Source organism: Eublepharis macularius, chromosome 9 (genome assembly GCF_028583425.1).
Source record: "Eublepharis macularius isolate TG4126 chromosome 9, MPM_Emac_v1.0, whole genome shotgun sequence".
Taxonomy (NCBI): domain Eukaryota; kingdom Metazoa; phylum Chordata; class Lepidosauria; order Squamata; family Eublepharidae; genus Eublepharis; species Eublepharis macularius.
In genome coordinates this window covers 48,159,425-48,175,436 of record NC_072798.1, presented here as the reverse complement: position 1 = coordinate 48,175,436, position 16,012 = coordinate 48,159,425, and the positions used below count along the sequence as shown (strand labels likewise).

At 40.8% G+C, this 16,012-nt stretch overlaps 1 protein-coding gene across 4 annotated transcripts in view; it reads right to left on the bottom strand.

Annotated features, from left to right (window-relative positions):
• NR2C1 (nuclear receptor subfamily 2 group C member 1) overlaps nt 1-16,012 on the bottom strand; it is a 55,939-nt gene that overhangs the window by 4,384 nt on the left and 35,543 nt on the right. For 2 of the 4 annotated variants that reach the window (XM_054987870.1, XM_054987871.1), the window contains 7 exons: nt 14,553-14,718; nt 14,381-14,471; nt 11,437-11,621; nt 9,795-9,960; nt 7,974-8,095; nt 6,837-6,976; nt 5,738-5,875 (listed from right to left, as the gene is read on the bottom strand). In XM_054987870.1, the coding sequence (XP_054843845.1) occupies nt 5,738-5,875; nt 6,837-6,976; nt 7,974-8,095; nt 9,795-9,960; nt 11,437-11,621; nt 14,381-14,471; nt 14,553-14,718 (1,008 nt within the window). Of the gene's footprint in view, nt 1-3,614; nt 5,106-5,737; nt 5,876-6,836; nt 6,977-7,973; nt 8,096-9,794; nt 9,961-11,436; nt 11,622-14,380; nt 14,472-14,552; nt 14,719-16,012 lie in introns of those variants that run through there. The other 2 variants (XM_054987873.1, XM_054987872.1) reach the window with 2 other exon arrangements.

Sequence of the window (16,012 nt, the reverse complement as noted above, 5' to 3'; positions counted from 1 at the left end):
CCAAGGTGGGGTGGTGAGTTAGGAGCAGGATTGTGTATTGGTGTGATGGAGTTGGGTAGAGTGAGAGAGGAGCTGGAAGGAGGAAGAGTATGGAAGAGGGAGGCGAGGAGGAAGATTGAGCCTGGAGGAGCCCAGGAGGCTGAAGGCTGTGGAAGGCAAGAAGTAAGAGGAGGCAGCTGGGACTCCATCAGGTTGAGCAGGCCTGCGAGTGGACTGAGAGGGAGCAAGGGTGATATATACTCCCCCCTTCCTTCCACAGAGTGAGAACCTACATTGTCCCTGACAACCTCCCAGAGCCATGATCAGGCATGCTGGCGCCCAGAAAGGTTTTATACCCCATGGTGGAAGGCAGAGAGAATTAGGAGCGGGTGAAAGTGTTCTGCACTAACTGAAGTTTTCAAGTTCTCTTCAAGGCTAGCCCCAAGCTATATTCAAGACCAACTGAATCCAAAGCATGGACAGGAGTAGCACAATCCCTTCATGCTCTCAGTGACCAAATAAGACACAACCCCTCACTAATGCATATCCAAGAGAAGAGAATTGCTCCTGGGTTTTGCTTACGTCTGGTTTAGAATTAAAAAGATAACCCTGGTTTGTGAGGGTTCTTGGGAAAGCAGAAAGACATGTACGTCCAACAGCTGCTTAACAATAACACTCATTTTCCTTTCTAGGTTCCAATCAGGCTGTACTATACCTCTCAACTATTCCTTGAGTTTATCAGCAGCCTGTTTGTAAAATGGAAGTGTCAAACATGGATGGTACCACACCCCTGTACCTGTAAACCTGCCAGGAAGAAGTGTCAGGACCTATCAGGTCATCTCCCTTGCTTTCCGGCCAGTCTTCTCCTCTCCTTTTCTAGCTTTCTCACTGCCTCTTTTCTTTCTCTTTGCCCCTCTGTACTTTTCATGCTTTCTTTCCCTTTCTGTCTCCTCTGATTATCCTTCTCCATTTGCCACAGTCTCCGCTTGCCCATCCCTCACAGTCACTTCTTTCTGTCTTGCCCTTCCACTTGGTGCTCTCCACACTAGCACTGGACTCCACCCTTCCTGTCTCCTCACCTCTTTCCACTCGTGTTTCTACTTACAGGCTGAGTGAGGCTGCAGACTGCCTTTTGGCCCTTGTGTGGCCACCACTGCTGCCACCTGCTCTTCATCCCACCTCTCATGGATGTTTAACAAAATTTAGGACTGTACACTATTGCAGCAGACTGATGACAACTAAGTCACAGCCTCATATGATTTCACTGAAACTGCTCTATTACCAAACATTAATTTAATTTCTATTTTAATTAATTTTTATTTCAATAATAAAGTTGCAAAACACCTCTCTGTCAAAGCATTTTTTCAGGAACACAGTGGTTTCTGTTTTCTTTAGTACAAATAGAACCTGCTCCTTCCCAAACACAACTTTTATCATTGTAACCACTAACCACAAATTTCAGCCCAATTATATATTTTGAGCTGTACTTCATTGTTCTGAGCTTCAGGCTGTGACTGTTCCATACAGCAATATATAAAATCAAAAGAGCACAGTTAGAATAGCTTGGAAAGTAAAACTACAAGGATATTATTTGCTTTACTTTTCTTGACATTATCTTCTTTGGACTGACAAGATAAAAGAGATTGGATAATTTCGATGCAGTACTATCTCGATGTATTATTATTTACACCATTTTCTGGCTCTGGTCTATAATATGGCAAAATACACTATATGTATCCTTCTGCCCAAATATTGATTCTTTAAAGTACTAGAAACTACTAGGCTAAATGTTACCTTGATGAGGTTAAAAAACTAGGTTGTACCTACCTGTGTCATTCATCGAATATCTTCTGTGCAGGCAAATACTGGGGACAACATAGGCCACCCATGGAAAGTCTTTTCGCTTTAAGGCCCTGTGAAGGTGCATTTCTTCCCATGGCACATGTGCAGTATATTTCCCAACAAGAGGCCAAGCACTATGATGGGGGAGCACCCTCTTTCCCACAGAAAGCTCTGCAAATAGTGGAAGAACAGAGCTCACATGGGGCAGGGAATGTGTGCCTGCACAGAAGATTCTTGACGAACAACAGTTACAGGTAAGTGCAACCTTGTTTTCATTGTCATATCTATCTGGGCAGTCCCACATTGGGAGTATATCAAGCTACTCACCAATGGAGGCAGGCAGGAGTGAGTATGTTAACTGAAAAGGGAGTGTAGCACTGCTGTTCCCACAGCTAATTCTTTCTTTGAACTTATGTCCACAGAAGAGTGACGTACAAAGGTGTCTACAGAGGACCATGTGGCAGCTTGACAGATGTCCCTGAGAAGAATTCCACAGAGGAAGACAGTGGAGAAGGCTTGAATACTAGTAGAATGGGCATGTAACATGACAGGACGTGACATAGCTTGTGTGTAACAAAATTTAATGATAGCTACCAGCCATCTGGATGAGGACTGAGCAGAGACCTTATGACCCTTGAGTGTCCAGAGTAATATACAAAGAGGCCCTGTGATTTACAAAAAGCCTTTGTTCAATTAGGTAATACAATAAAAGCCTTTTAACATCCAATTTATGCCATGTGCATTCTGAGTCAGACGATGGATGTGGAAAAAACGCAGTCAATGTGATGTTCTGTATCAGGTGGAATTTAGACAATCTTGGACAAGAATTCCATACTAAGCTGTAAAACCACCTTGTAGGGAAGGGAGGGGGAATCAGATCTCAGTACTACTAATTCTCCAACCCATGTAGCAGAGATGATGGCCAGGGTCGGAGATAAGCTCAGATGTGAAGTCTAACTGGGATGCAATTTCTTCATCCTCTGAGTCAGAAAAATGGACTGATGGGGCTGGGAACCAATGGATATCAGAACTGAATATGGCACCAGAACTCCTATATGGGGACCAGCTAGAACAGAGCTGACTGAGATGTCCAAGCAGATGGTGCAGAAGATGTCTATAACGGAGGGGCGGGGGGAGGCTGAGGTTGATGATGGTGCTGGAATCATGAATGGAACCGAGTGTCCGGGGTCAGCAGCCCAGCCCCCGGACTTGCTGACAGACAACAGACAGCGGCAGGGGGCAGCCGGGAGACAGCAGTTCAACCGCTCTGTCTGGCAAACAGAGGCAGAACCTGCCTACTCCAAGGGGAAGGGGCAAAAGCCTCAGAAGGCTGGAGGGAGCAGGGAGAAGCCAGCTAGTCCCACCCCCCATGGGGAAGAGAGGGGGCTAAGCAGGCTGGAGGAAAAGGGCCAAGGCAAGGGAAATAGGGACACAGCAACAGCCCAAGCAGAGCCCTTACCTTCCAAGGAGGAGAAGCAGCCACTACAGCCCAGAGCCACACCCTGGCTAGAGGACAGCAGCCTGGCTCAGGAGGTGCTAGGAGCCAAGCCCCTCCAGGTGGAGCTGCCACAGGCATTCTGGGGGAGGAGATGGGTAGCCCCGCCCGGCATCAATGAACAGGCAGCACAGAAGCTGGCCAGGGCAGCTCCTCGCGAGCAAGGCCAGGCAGGCTCAGCAGCACAGAAGCCGGCCGGGGCAGCTCCTCGCGAGCAAGGCCAGGCAGGCTCAGCAGCACAGAAGCCGGCCGGGGCAGCTCCTCGCGAGCAAGGCCAGGCAGGCTCAGCAGCACAGAAGCCGGCTGGGGCAGCTCCTCGTGAGCAAGGCCAAGGAGACCTCAGCTGGGGATGGCTCGCATTCAATCCCTCCCTGCCAGCAAGGTAAGGAAGCCAAGAAGGGATTAGTGGTAGGAGGGAAACACCTGAGGGAAGGCACAGCTGGGCCAAGTCAGGAGAGGGCACAAGCCTAGAAGGAGGACGGGGCGGGGAAAGGAAGCCCTATATAAGGTGGCTAGGAAGAGCTCTGAGGTGGTGGGTGTGAGTGATGATGTGGAGTGAGAGCAGTAGGATGCAAGGGTGGAGGCTTGGAGGAGAGTTCTGGAAGGAGGAGATGAAGGAGGATACAGGGGGTAAGCAGGCCAGCGAGTGGACTGAGAGGGAGTCTGGGTGAGGTATACCGCCCCTCCTTCCACAGAGCAGGGTCCTGCAGAGTCCCTGGCCCCCCTGTGATGTCAGGAGCAGACCGCCCAGTGCCACGCCCAGTGGCAGCCGCGGCAAGCCCTGACACGGAGGACTGATTTGTCACAACTTCCTTGGCGGATATAGGATCCGCATCCCCTAGATGTAGTAAGGAGGTGCAAGGTGGAGAGAGTGTCTGTAGCAATAACTTGACCGTATCCTCATTGTCTCTATCAGGTGGAATTGAGACCAGGCAGGAAGTAAACAGACACAGGTGGATGAGATGCCTTATGGTGGGATGAATTAGACAAAGTCTTCTTGAAATGCTTCATCTTCATCTTGGCTTTTTTAGCCAGTGGTTTTGAAGAACAGCATTCCAACAATAACAATGGACGAGGGAGCAGAGATGATGTAGGGAAGGTAGCGACACCAATGTTGACTTGGTTCTGAAGGCAGGCTCTTGCGTGGCAGTTAGCTTAACTGCTGGGGCGCTCGACAGGACCTTTTCCCCAAAGGGCAGCATTAAGGCATGAGGCACAGTTGCTCCTAGCCTTAGAAGTAGATCATTGTCAATGATGACAGGCAGCCACATTGTGAGACTTGCCTAGACAGAGGAGATACGTTGTGCTCGCCAGTGTGAGTAATCTAGGTCTCACATTGTACACGCTTCTTAAAGAGAAATATTTGAAAAGACAAATTACCAGCAAAATAGAGGCAAAAAACTATGATTAGTTGTGTCACCAAATGTGAGGCATGACATGGAACCCAAAATAAAAGAACTTTTCCTGTCAGTGGTGAAAGAACAACTGAGGGAAAGAGAGTGCTCCACCCTCACAGTGCTTGGCATGTTGGAAGGAAATGTAATGCAACACCCTGTGGGGAGGAGCACCACTTTACAGGGCTTTAAAGCTAAAAAATTTCTCTGCAGCTGGCCTGCACAGTCCCCAATGTGGGACTGCATAGACAAATACAACGATGAGCATACAGTTACCAATGCAGAGGTGAAAAGGGGAGAGGCTGGAAGTGAGCAAACTCAGGTCCTTTTCCTCTTCTCCTTTTAATCCTTCAATAAATACTTCTCCCTTAGTTCTTGCCCACTGCTTGAAATGGCTAGTTGTGGAAAGAAGATAGATTTTTCCATTGTGAATGACAGGAAGAAGGGATGGTCTAGTCATTATCTGCTTCTTTTTTCAATAATACCCTCTCCTTTCCTTCATGTCCTATTGATCCTGGATTATTGGTTAATTAGGATGAAATCACTTGGGTGACTTCTCAAAAGTCAAAATTATTTCAGTCCTTCAAAATCTCAACACTATTTCAGAAATCAGAAAATCTGATAATACTTAATTTGGAGCTTTTAAAAAAAGCCTTGTGATTTCCGAACATTAGGAAAATGAACAATTTTCTTTGCAACAATGAAAACTTTTAAAAACACTGACCACACAGTTTTGAGATCCCATATTGTGCTGAAAGTGGTGTATGAACTGAGCCATGTGTGCCTGCTCCTGTGAAGCTTCTTCTGTTTTATGCAAACTAAGTTTCAGATCCTCAAAAATTGAAAGCTTTATTCAACATTGCATGCAAAATCTATTTTAAGCAGAAATCTATAAAGTCAAGAGGTTTATCCAGAATGTCAGCCCTACAAGAATTTACATAACAGGCAATTTTTCAGCAAGCCTAATCTTCTCAGATAAAACTATAAAAATAAAGTCAAAGGCTGTAAGTTTCAAATTTTTACATACCAGGGCTGAAGAGTACAATTGCTTTCAAATAAGCATATTCATAACCATCCAGACAAAGCTTCACCATACTGTTGCAGAATTCCTGCAGTTTGAAGATATGTTCCATCACAAGCTTTCCTCTATCTGCTGACAGCTTATCTGGTTAACATAAAACAATTCAAATGTAAGGAGGATTCTCTTGGAGGTTGTCTAATTGATTTAACAGATCCATGTTTTTAATAAACTTGGGCCACTCGCATGTTCTCAGCCTAACTGACCACACAGGGTTGTTGTGAGAACAAAATGGAGGCGAGGAGAATGATAAAAGCTGCTCTGAGTCCCCACTGGGGAGGAAGGCGGGGTACAAAAGGTTTTTTTTTTTAAAAAAACTTGTCGTCGTTGTACAGACAGTTCTAAATGCACTTCAGCATTTAAGCATCAGATATAAAAAGGAAAGGTAAATAATTTGTACACTCATTCTGACAAGCCTAAGTAATTTGCTATTGCATACAAAGCAGAAACAATGTTATCAAAAAAAATGTATGACAGCTAAATGGAATATGCCTTAAACACATCTTCTGAGCCCAAGCTGCTATGCACTGCTGTCTAGGTGGGAGAGTATTTTAAAAAAGCAATGTCAGAAATGGCACAGCAGCAGTACTTCCTTCCCTGATATTTGGGTGTGGGCTGCACAACGTCTATGCAGGCACAGTGCTTTATGAAGCTCTCCATATTAAAACAAAATTAGTAGCGTGTATTTGAGTTTATTGTTCTTCCTCATTTTAATCTCTTTTATATTAAAATATATATGCAAGTGTAAGCTTTCAAGGAAGACTGCATTTTTAAATAATTTTGTAATGCTCCTAATTATATTATGTAGGCAAAGAATGTTGAAGATTATCACCTACACTGTGTCTACACCATTCTGCCTTGGCATGCTGTGGCAGAAAGGAGATCTATACGTTTTTTAAATTACCCTAAAACTGGAGATATGCATACTTAGAGATGACTTATCAACCTGATATCTTTATATAAGCACTATTAACTAGGCCTTTTAAACAATGACCAATAATATCAAGCAAAATTTAGCCCTTTAAACCCTTGTAAAGATTAATCTTACCTTGCTGTAAACTACTATGAAGGTGATTAACAAATGCAGTTAATATAGTTGCTACATTCATTACTTGTGAACACTGTGCAAGACCAAGAGTAAAGAGTTCATTCCAGCAGGCTTTAACTAATGATATGCTGTTGTCTTGCCTAAGAAAAAAGAACAAAATTATATTACTGAAAACTTAAATGCTACACAATAGTTGACAGTTTCAACATGCTCATAACACCTTTTTCACTAAGAAACATGACATTCTTGGCATATACATATACAGTATTAAATGCTTGCCCATTTAGAAAATTCTCCAATCAGGGATGAGTAAGGGAAGCATGTACATGCAGGGATCTGAATGCTTAGTTAATGTGGCTATTTAATAAGGGTGCCACTTTGGGCTCTGCTGACATTTCTGTGTGAATGTTTGAAACATACAGCAACGGACCATGGTGAGTTAATAAATAAAAATACAACTAGACTTTTCTTCACAGTTTCTATGGGATTTTAAAGAGGATTAAACTATATTTTTCCAGTTAAAAATACCCAACAGGAAAACTGCACAGAGCTACTGAGATGCTTTCGGCTGTCTCAGTTACTCTACTGTAACTCATCATACCACTGGGAACAGGCAATGAACATGCAAATACTGGATATGGGGAACTGCTGGGATTGGGATCTTTTTAAAGATTTTTGTTGTTGTTCATAACACATACTGAGCCAAGGCTAAGGTCCAATGTAAATGTGGGATTTGAACATGGATCTCACCATTCCTACTTTGGCTGTCAAACTATCATGACTTGCTTGAGCACTCTTAGTCAAGCAAATTTTGTTGAAATAACGTTTTTGTCTTTTTGTCACTACTGACAAATCTATAAACAGCACAGAATCATAAAGTTGGAAGGGGCCATACAGACCATCTAGTCCAACCCCCTGCCCAGCACAGTAACAATACACAGACATCACATAATGTTTTGGAAACATGCAGATTTAAGCATAAAATGCTTAAATGTATGTAATGCAGAAGTAATATAAAGTTTACATAAGGTGAAGTAGCTCAGTCTAAATATTTTGCACTGCAAAGGATACATTGATGAATAAGTGCAATATATCTCTGAAAAGTTAATTATATTAAATAAATTTTTCCATACTCACCCTAGAGCTTGAAAAGAAGGAATGGAACGTGCCCAGTGCATAGATAAAAAGAGCAATCTAGATGCTGATTCACAAATATAATGAACATTCAGGTATTCAGGCATAGGAGAAGGCATGGTGAGCTGCCACAAAAAAAGGGAGTTTAGAGGTTAATCACTGCAAGTCTCAAGTACATTATGTGCTATTAGCAAATTGGTATTAAACTTCATAAATAAAATGACTAAAGTTTAAAAAAGATAAAGATACAAGACTGAAATTGCATGACTATCTTTATTTACTTCAATTCATCTCTCTCTGTAACCAAATAACTTGTAAATTTAAAAAGGCAAATGTAATTTAAATTCTATTCTTTTCAGGATTATTGCTAGGATCCCAAGACTGTCTTCTGCTCAGGGAAAGCCTCACTCAAAAGGAGGAGGAGGGACTGCCAGTTTCTCTCCAGCTGGAGCTCCCATGGCAAATCCCATGCAACTCCTGAAAGTCCCAAGAACCTCAGAAGCAGCTTCTTAAGGGGTGCAGGGGCTGCCCCAGGAAAGCTCTATCACTGGAACAAAGTTCCACTTATGCTGCTCTGAAAGAGCTGGGAACACTTGGCTTTAGTGTATTATTTGACCGTAATTTTGAATTAATCTTTCAAATACTATACTCTGAAAAGGTATTACAATAATGATTACATCATACAATAACTACCATTGCCAAGTAGGCATTCCAGTTTAAGGAAGGAACTACATTGATTGATAGGATTACCATGGATACTCCAAGAGAACAATTTTTACAATGACTACGTAGAAATTTAACATTAACTTAGATGATCAGCTGGGCTTTGGGTCTGCAATATTTTCTCACATGGTTTCTATTACCTCAGTGAACATGCTAAATTGACAAGTTAGTCTGGATTTACTCGTGACGTAGAATAATCTTTGAGAAATGAGGTGCAAAGATGCAGACAGTGAGTGAGAAACAATGCTTGCTCTTTTAATAGATCTTTGAGTATCTTCAATATGTGGCCCTCTTCCCTGTAATTACTAGCAGCTGCCAGAGCTTTTTAGTGCCTTGCTATCTTTAAAACATACACTTTCCCTTCTCAGTTACACTTTTGCATTTTACTACAACCAGTGTGTTTCCTGTCCTCAATCTACCCAAACCCTCCTATGTACTTTTGGCATTTCTCCAATTGCCTTGCTTTCCTCTACCCCAAATTTAAAGCTAGTCTTTTTCCCCCTGAAGTCTTCTCTTTTGTACCAAACAAACTCTACCTAGCAACATAAAAACAACAATACTAGGCTAAGAATCGGAATCTCTAATTGGACTTGCGGTATGTGAAAGCAGTTTCTAATTAACAATAAAAAGGGTAAATGATAACACCAAATGCTAGAATTTGCTTTGGAAAAATCATAAACATACTACGACGAATTATTTACAGTATAGTATCTCATTTTACAATTCACCAAACTGGTCCCCAAAGCCACTATGCTGCCTAGTTGAATGACGCGTAAAGCTACCTTTTTGTTATCATGTAACTGATTCATCTGTATTTTTTTTTCAAATTTATATTGAATTTTTGTTTTATAATCATTTTCTGCTAGTGCTTCAAAATGGTTCTGACAGAAAGTAGGATTTAAGTATCTCAAATACAAGCACTCTACTATTCCAGTAGCACTCTGCATACATATTAGCTAACATCTGTTTGAGATAAGAATTGAACATTAGCAATAGCAATCATTATTCCTTAAAAATTAACATTAGTGAGATTTTAAAAGCATCTCTACAACAAAGGTTAAATGTTGTACTGGCTATAAATAAAGATGTATAATAAAGTACCCTGAAAGCTACATGAGCATCGCTGAGAAGAGGGCCCTCTATTTCAACAATATTCATGTTTGCTTCTTCACCAACGAGACGTGCACTGGCTTCCATACTTTCTGCAGAGCTCTGGCATGATGCATTTTCTCCAGGATTCAATGCTTTTGCAAGAGTATCAAATGCCCTGAAACAAGCCATTGACAACTATGAAATCACTCAAGTTGGGAAAGCATACCAAAAGAAAGAAGAAAACCCTACATTTTCATTTTTTAAACACAGGGGTTGGTGGTATTCCACTTTTATTTTGCACAAAAGAGTTGGATAAAGGTACAGAAACAGTATATAAACCAAATTAATGGAGATAAATTGTAATTCCTATGAATGTCTAATCCTGAAGCATGAGTAATCCTTGTCAACTGCTATAAATATAAAGGCAAGACCCTAAGTAGTAATTTCCCACCCCCACCCCCATTTTTCAAGCACATAAAGTTTGGAGGCCATGGACAAAGACGCTGATAATTCTTGTACTTTTTAACTTTTTAAATATTTTGGTAAAATTAATAACAATGATGTATTTCCGGCATTCTTCATCCCTCAGCCAGCTTCATAAAAGGCAAGCTATTATCGTCAGCGCACATTATTCTCTTGAAATTAATATTTAAATTTCTTATCAGCCATGGAACCACATTTTTCTAACTACACCATTATTGTTCTAATGGTGAAAAACAGACATCATACATGAAGTTTTTTAAAATATGCATGCATGATAGAGGCGACATATATAATAGTTCTAAAGAAGTGGGTCATCTGAGCAATGCCCTCCCCTCACAAAATCCTGGCATTTTGGTTCAGCAAACAAACAGACAGAACCAATGCATACAATATGAAGAGTTTTTGTGTAACTCCTATTTCCTTATCAGCTATTCAGTAGCTTTGCTGAATGAAAAAAAAGGCTTCAGCATTATGTTGCCAGCGGTGGATTAGTTCTCAAGTACTGGAGACCAGATCTTGTTGCCAACATGCTCAATAAATGTACTGGGGGGAGGGAGGACTCAGCTGCAGTTACAATGCTGCTGAAAATATTCCTGAATTGTTATGCATGTGGATAATCAAACATTTTACCAATGTTGTGAAAAGTTTTCAAGGGTAAATGCCATCTATAAATTAGATTTAAGGGGAATAAATTTCAAAAAATTAGTAAAATTTCTTAACTGATTTAAGTTATTTGCTACCTGGGGAATGAAATACAGTGCAATGCCATGTGGATTGGTGCATGGGGTTTGTCATCTCCATCCTGCCTTAAACTGCCATTTGGGAGCTTCTGGACCCAAAGCAAATTGAGATGGAAGGACATCAGTCCTAGTGTTATCCACATTCTTACACAGCAAACATCTGTGCATGGTTAACTATGTACATGTTTTGAAAGCCAGTGTGCAGTAGTAGTTCAGTGTCAGATCAGGATTTGGGAGACTCAGGTTCAAATCCCCACTCTGCCACCTCTCTCAGCCTAACCTACGTCACAAGGTTGTATGAGGATAAAATACAGAATGATAAATGCTGTCCTTGTAGTGAGGACTGGACAAAATGTACTAACATAAACACAAGTGTCTACTTTTTCCTGTATTTGTCATCAGACCATCTAGATCCAGCTGTTCCTTACCTTGAAACATCAGTGTTTGCCTGTTCATCTTGCTGGAGTTCAGACAATGATGCATCTCCATTGCTTAAGCTTTCTATCACAGATAGGTCAGGACTACTTTGAGACATGTCTTTGGACTTGCTTAGACTTGCTAATGATGTTACCACATTTGCCAATGTACTTAAATCTCCTTGACATGTCTCAGCCTAAGAAAAAATATACACAGTTTCAATTTTCTTTTACAGTAAAGAGCTTTATAGAATGTACAGCACATTATTAAAGAAGAAACGTATCCACAAGTAGTAAGATTTACCAAAAGCATCTTAAAACTTGTGCTAGGTTTTATTCCTAAGCACTTGCCCTTACTGTACACTGAAGCAGTGTTATGTGTAATCTTCATAGCAATTTATTGATGCTTTTTACAAGATGTATAGATAAATGTACAAGATATGAGTGCTGCAAATAATTAATAAAAAGTCTTCCCCTGCCCACACATCAAATTACATGAAGTATGTAAATAAATTTAAAAGGCATTAACAGAAAATAAACAGTGGTAGCAGTCAAGTCTATTCAGAATAAGATATGGGTAGGAGACAGCTAAATAACAGAAATAAGCTTGCTCCGAGGGCATACTCTCTGCTTGCCTTGGGCCTCTCGTCTAAGGGGAAATTCTTCTTATTTAGACTCTTTGGTTAAGCCAAAGTTATGTAGAACCTTGATGCACTCATGATTCAACTGCCCCTTTTCAATGGTATTGCTGGATCGCTTGTTGAAGATCCCTTTTTCAGATCAGTTATGATCCTGCCCACTCCAGTCAGGCAGGACCAGTCAGGCAGGACTCTCTTGTACATATTTTCTTGCAATGTCCTTATGTGTCTCAATTCAGGCTAAAATGGATTATGCTATGCTTTGATAAATGGGCTATGCTTCCTCTAGTGACATTAGAACAAAAAATTCAATACCTTATAGAGGATTCTGATCCTAAACATACTTATTTTGTTGCTCAATTTCTAGAAGCTGCAGACAAGTTCTGAAGAGAGATTTTTTAGATATGCACTTTATCTAAGTGTTTCAGTTTTATTGTTCAAGACTTTGGTCTAAGAACAGGGGGGTGAAAAGAAAGAACAGAAATATGCTAGTGTGAGTGTGTGTGTTTTTAATTTATGTCCACTACAGGCCAAACATGCCATGATAATGTTTAAGTTGGGATCTGCCCCAATCACAGAGAAACATGGAGTTAGGGATAGGGCTGTCTGTTTTAAAACAAAGATGCATAAGTGTAAATTATATGAAATCTTCCCCCTAAGGTCTGCTTATCTCCCTTCAGTCTGTCCCTTTTTGCTGTTGAAATCAGACTACCCCTCCTAACTGTGCTTTCTATGTGATTGGGGCAAATCAGCGTTTTAACATATAAGTCTACTGCCAACATGTTCAGTTGACCCTTGACTACATACTGTATGAGGAAGAAGTGACATCAAAAGTATTTTTATAATAATGTGATTTATAGCCCGCCCTTCAGGGCAACTTAACGCCCACTCAGAGTGGTTTACAAAGTGTGTTATTATTATCCTCACGGCAATCACTCTGTGAGGTGGATTGGGCTGAGACAGCACCAAGAAACTGATTAACCCAAGGTCACCCAGCTGGCTTCAAGTGGAGGAGTGGGGAATCAAACCCAGCTCTCCAGATTAGAGTCCTGCCGCTCTTAACCACTACATGAAACTGGCTCTATAAAATCTGCTGCTATAAAAAACTGCAATCAGGCCAGTTCTATGACAGAAGTGGAAGCAATCTCTGAAGGCATGAAGCCAAGCAGCAAGGCTGCCAGTTAAGAAGCAAGAAAAGGACAGCAAGGTACAGAATTTGGGATTACCACAAAGGAACTGCTTGTTTCATAGACAACAGCTACAGACAGGAAGGGGAAATTATACAAGCAAGGAAAGGCAGTGGCCAGTCACTGGAAGCAGAACAAAACAAGAAGCTAATGATGCAATATAAGGTTGATGGAGTCATGATTTGTAAAGTTGAGGTAATGGCCAGGGAGAAATGCTCCAGCAAACTTCCCATTTGAGACTGTCCGAAGTGCCAACTGTGAGCAACCACTTAAGAAAACCATAGCTGTGAGCTGTACCTAGGCTATTTCTAATCTAGGTCAATCTGAGAATGGACAAATGGAGACAGTAATTAAGTAGTCTGCCAGGCAAAAAATATATATAAATATTTTGGGAATGGTACATGTCAGATCGCTGCCAGAGATATTCCAAAACCATGGCATACAGGGGCTAGTACTGATCCTTCCAGTCTTGGATGCAAGACAAGAAAAGTAGGATAACTTCAGGGATAAAGCTAGTCTGAATTCACTCAGCCAAACTGCCTTACTGCCATTTCCGGGGGTCTGATCAACCAACTTTACTTCATTTTCCCCACTCTGTTCCACAATGAAAGAGAGGCCAATTGGTTCATCTGGAATAACTCCCAGAAGTTGGAGGGGTGGGAAGATGATCTGGGCATTCCCACTTCTACTTACTTTGATATCCAGGTAGTAGTGGAATTTTGATGCTCATCCCCTAGGAACAAGACTAGCTGCAGTCATAGAAAATGCCTCTGGCTACATTCCAAGTATTCCACACATACCAGATATCAACATATGTTGGGTGAACAGGGGAGGAACCACGCAACAAGGAGACACCAGACGGGTAAGGGAAGGAGAGATTCTTTTCCTCTCTCTCTCTCTCTCTCTCTCTCTCTCTCTCTCTCTCTCTCTCTCTCTTGATCCCTCCCACAAGCAGTGTATACATTTTACAATGTTTTTAAAGGGCTGAGTAGAAGCAGCTTTATAAATACAAAGACATCTGGTAAAATTTCTTCATTGTTTCTAACAAATCTTGAATCTTACAAAGCATGAAAGTATAAACATGTATTGAATATAAAGCCTGTTCGGTAACCAAATGACTTCATGTTATACCTTATCTGGAGTCATCAGCACTGCAGGCTCATTCTTTATACTAGACTGATGAATGTTCACAAACATTCCAGACTCCAACATTCCTGTCGACCTGAAATAAAAAGAAACATATTTTTGCTTATTTCTTCAAAAGAGGTCACAGAACTATTCAATCCCAGGTAGCACTGCATACCTTGCTGTTTCACTGTCTGTGACAAAGGTTGGAGTTGCTGTTAGTGGGCTGCGCAAATCTTTCCGGATGTAAATCTTTTCTGTTGAAGCTGCACAATTTGAAGACTTTTCTCGTGATACTTCAACAGGTTTCCTCTCACATTGAACAGCTACAAAAGGGTGTGGAGCTATCAGTAATAATCCAAAATTCACACACAATTAGCTATAACGTTACAAGCTGTTTTCCAGAGAACTATCTTGATTTTCAGTTGCTACTGAAATATAAATTTTTTTTTTTTAAAAAGGAGTTACATTAAACCTAGCAAGTTTGTTTTCTGGCCAGCACTGATATGATACTAGTGATCTCTTAACCATGGTATACACCTCTACACCTTTCCTCTCTGTGTATGAATTCCTTTTACTGTCCTTAGCTATGGTTAATCTGACTCGTTACTCAGAATATGAAGCTACTTAAGCAACCCTAAGATGAACTTTAGTTAGCATTAACCATGTTTACTACCAGTTTTCTATAATACTTAATTATAATTAAAGTGAAAAGGATGAATATGAATGCATGAAAGGGGAAGGTTGAAAAACCTGGAATTTCCAACTTCACAACTCATTTCTGGTCACTTAGCTATGGTTATGAGATTGCTGGTGTTATGTCTGCTTGTTCTTCCAACAGTTTAAATATTAGACAAAAAATAAGTCATCTGCAAACTCATATTCCAAAGAACTGCTGCATGCCTTCTAAGGAATCTATTTTGGGGACACTTTCAGAAGTTTTTCCAGGATGCACACTGAATTCATAAGAAGTATACATTTGTGACTCACTCATCATCATTCTATATAAACTGAGCTCATCCATGAACATATGTATCCTCTTACCTGCACATTGCAGAAGAACAATAGTGGTAAACAAGCTGTCTTTCAGAAAAGCTTGTTTACCACGAATTATTTTCTAACTGAGGAACCTCGGATAAGCATCTGAGATATCCCAGGATTCTCTGAAAACCACTATGAGAAACTTCCATTTTTGATTTCTCTACTTATTCTACTACCAATCAACAACTACTTCTCAACATATAATCACTGTATCATATGTGAAAACTACTGTACAACAACTGTTTAATAAATATGGAAACCCCTTTCAGGGTAGAAATAAGTCTTATAAAATCTAGAGTCTAAACATTTTTCATGCAAAATAAACTGCAAACCTTCTTCCCTTCCCAAACTTCTTATTCTATATGTATATATGTATGTATGTAATATTCAGTCTGATGAAGAGTTCTGAGGAACTTGAAAGCTCCACATACTTCTGTGCATCACTTGGCTAGTCCTACTAAAAGGTGACATGTGGACTGTGTTCTTCGTTTGTGATTTTACTTTTGGACTAACTTGGCTGTAAACAACTTCTTGCAGCACCTCCAGGCACTTACACCCTTAAGGCATTCATTCTCACACTCTCAGAAGAATGCTTTT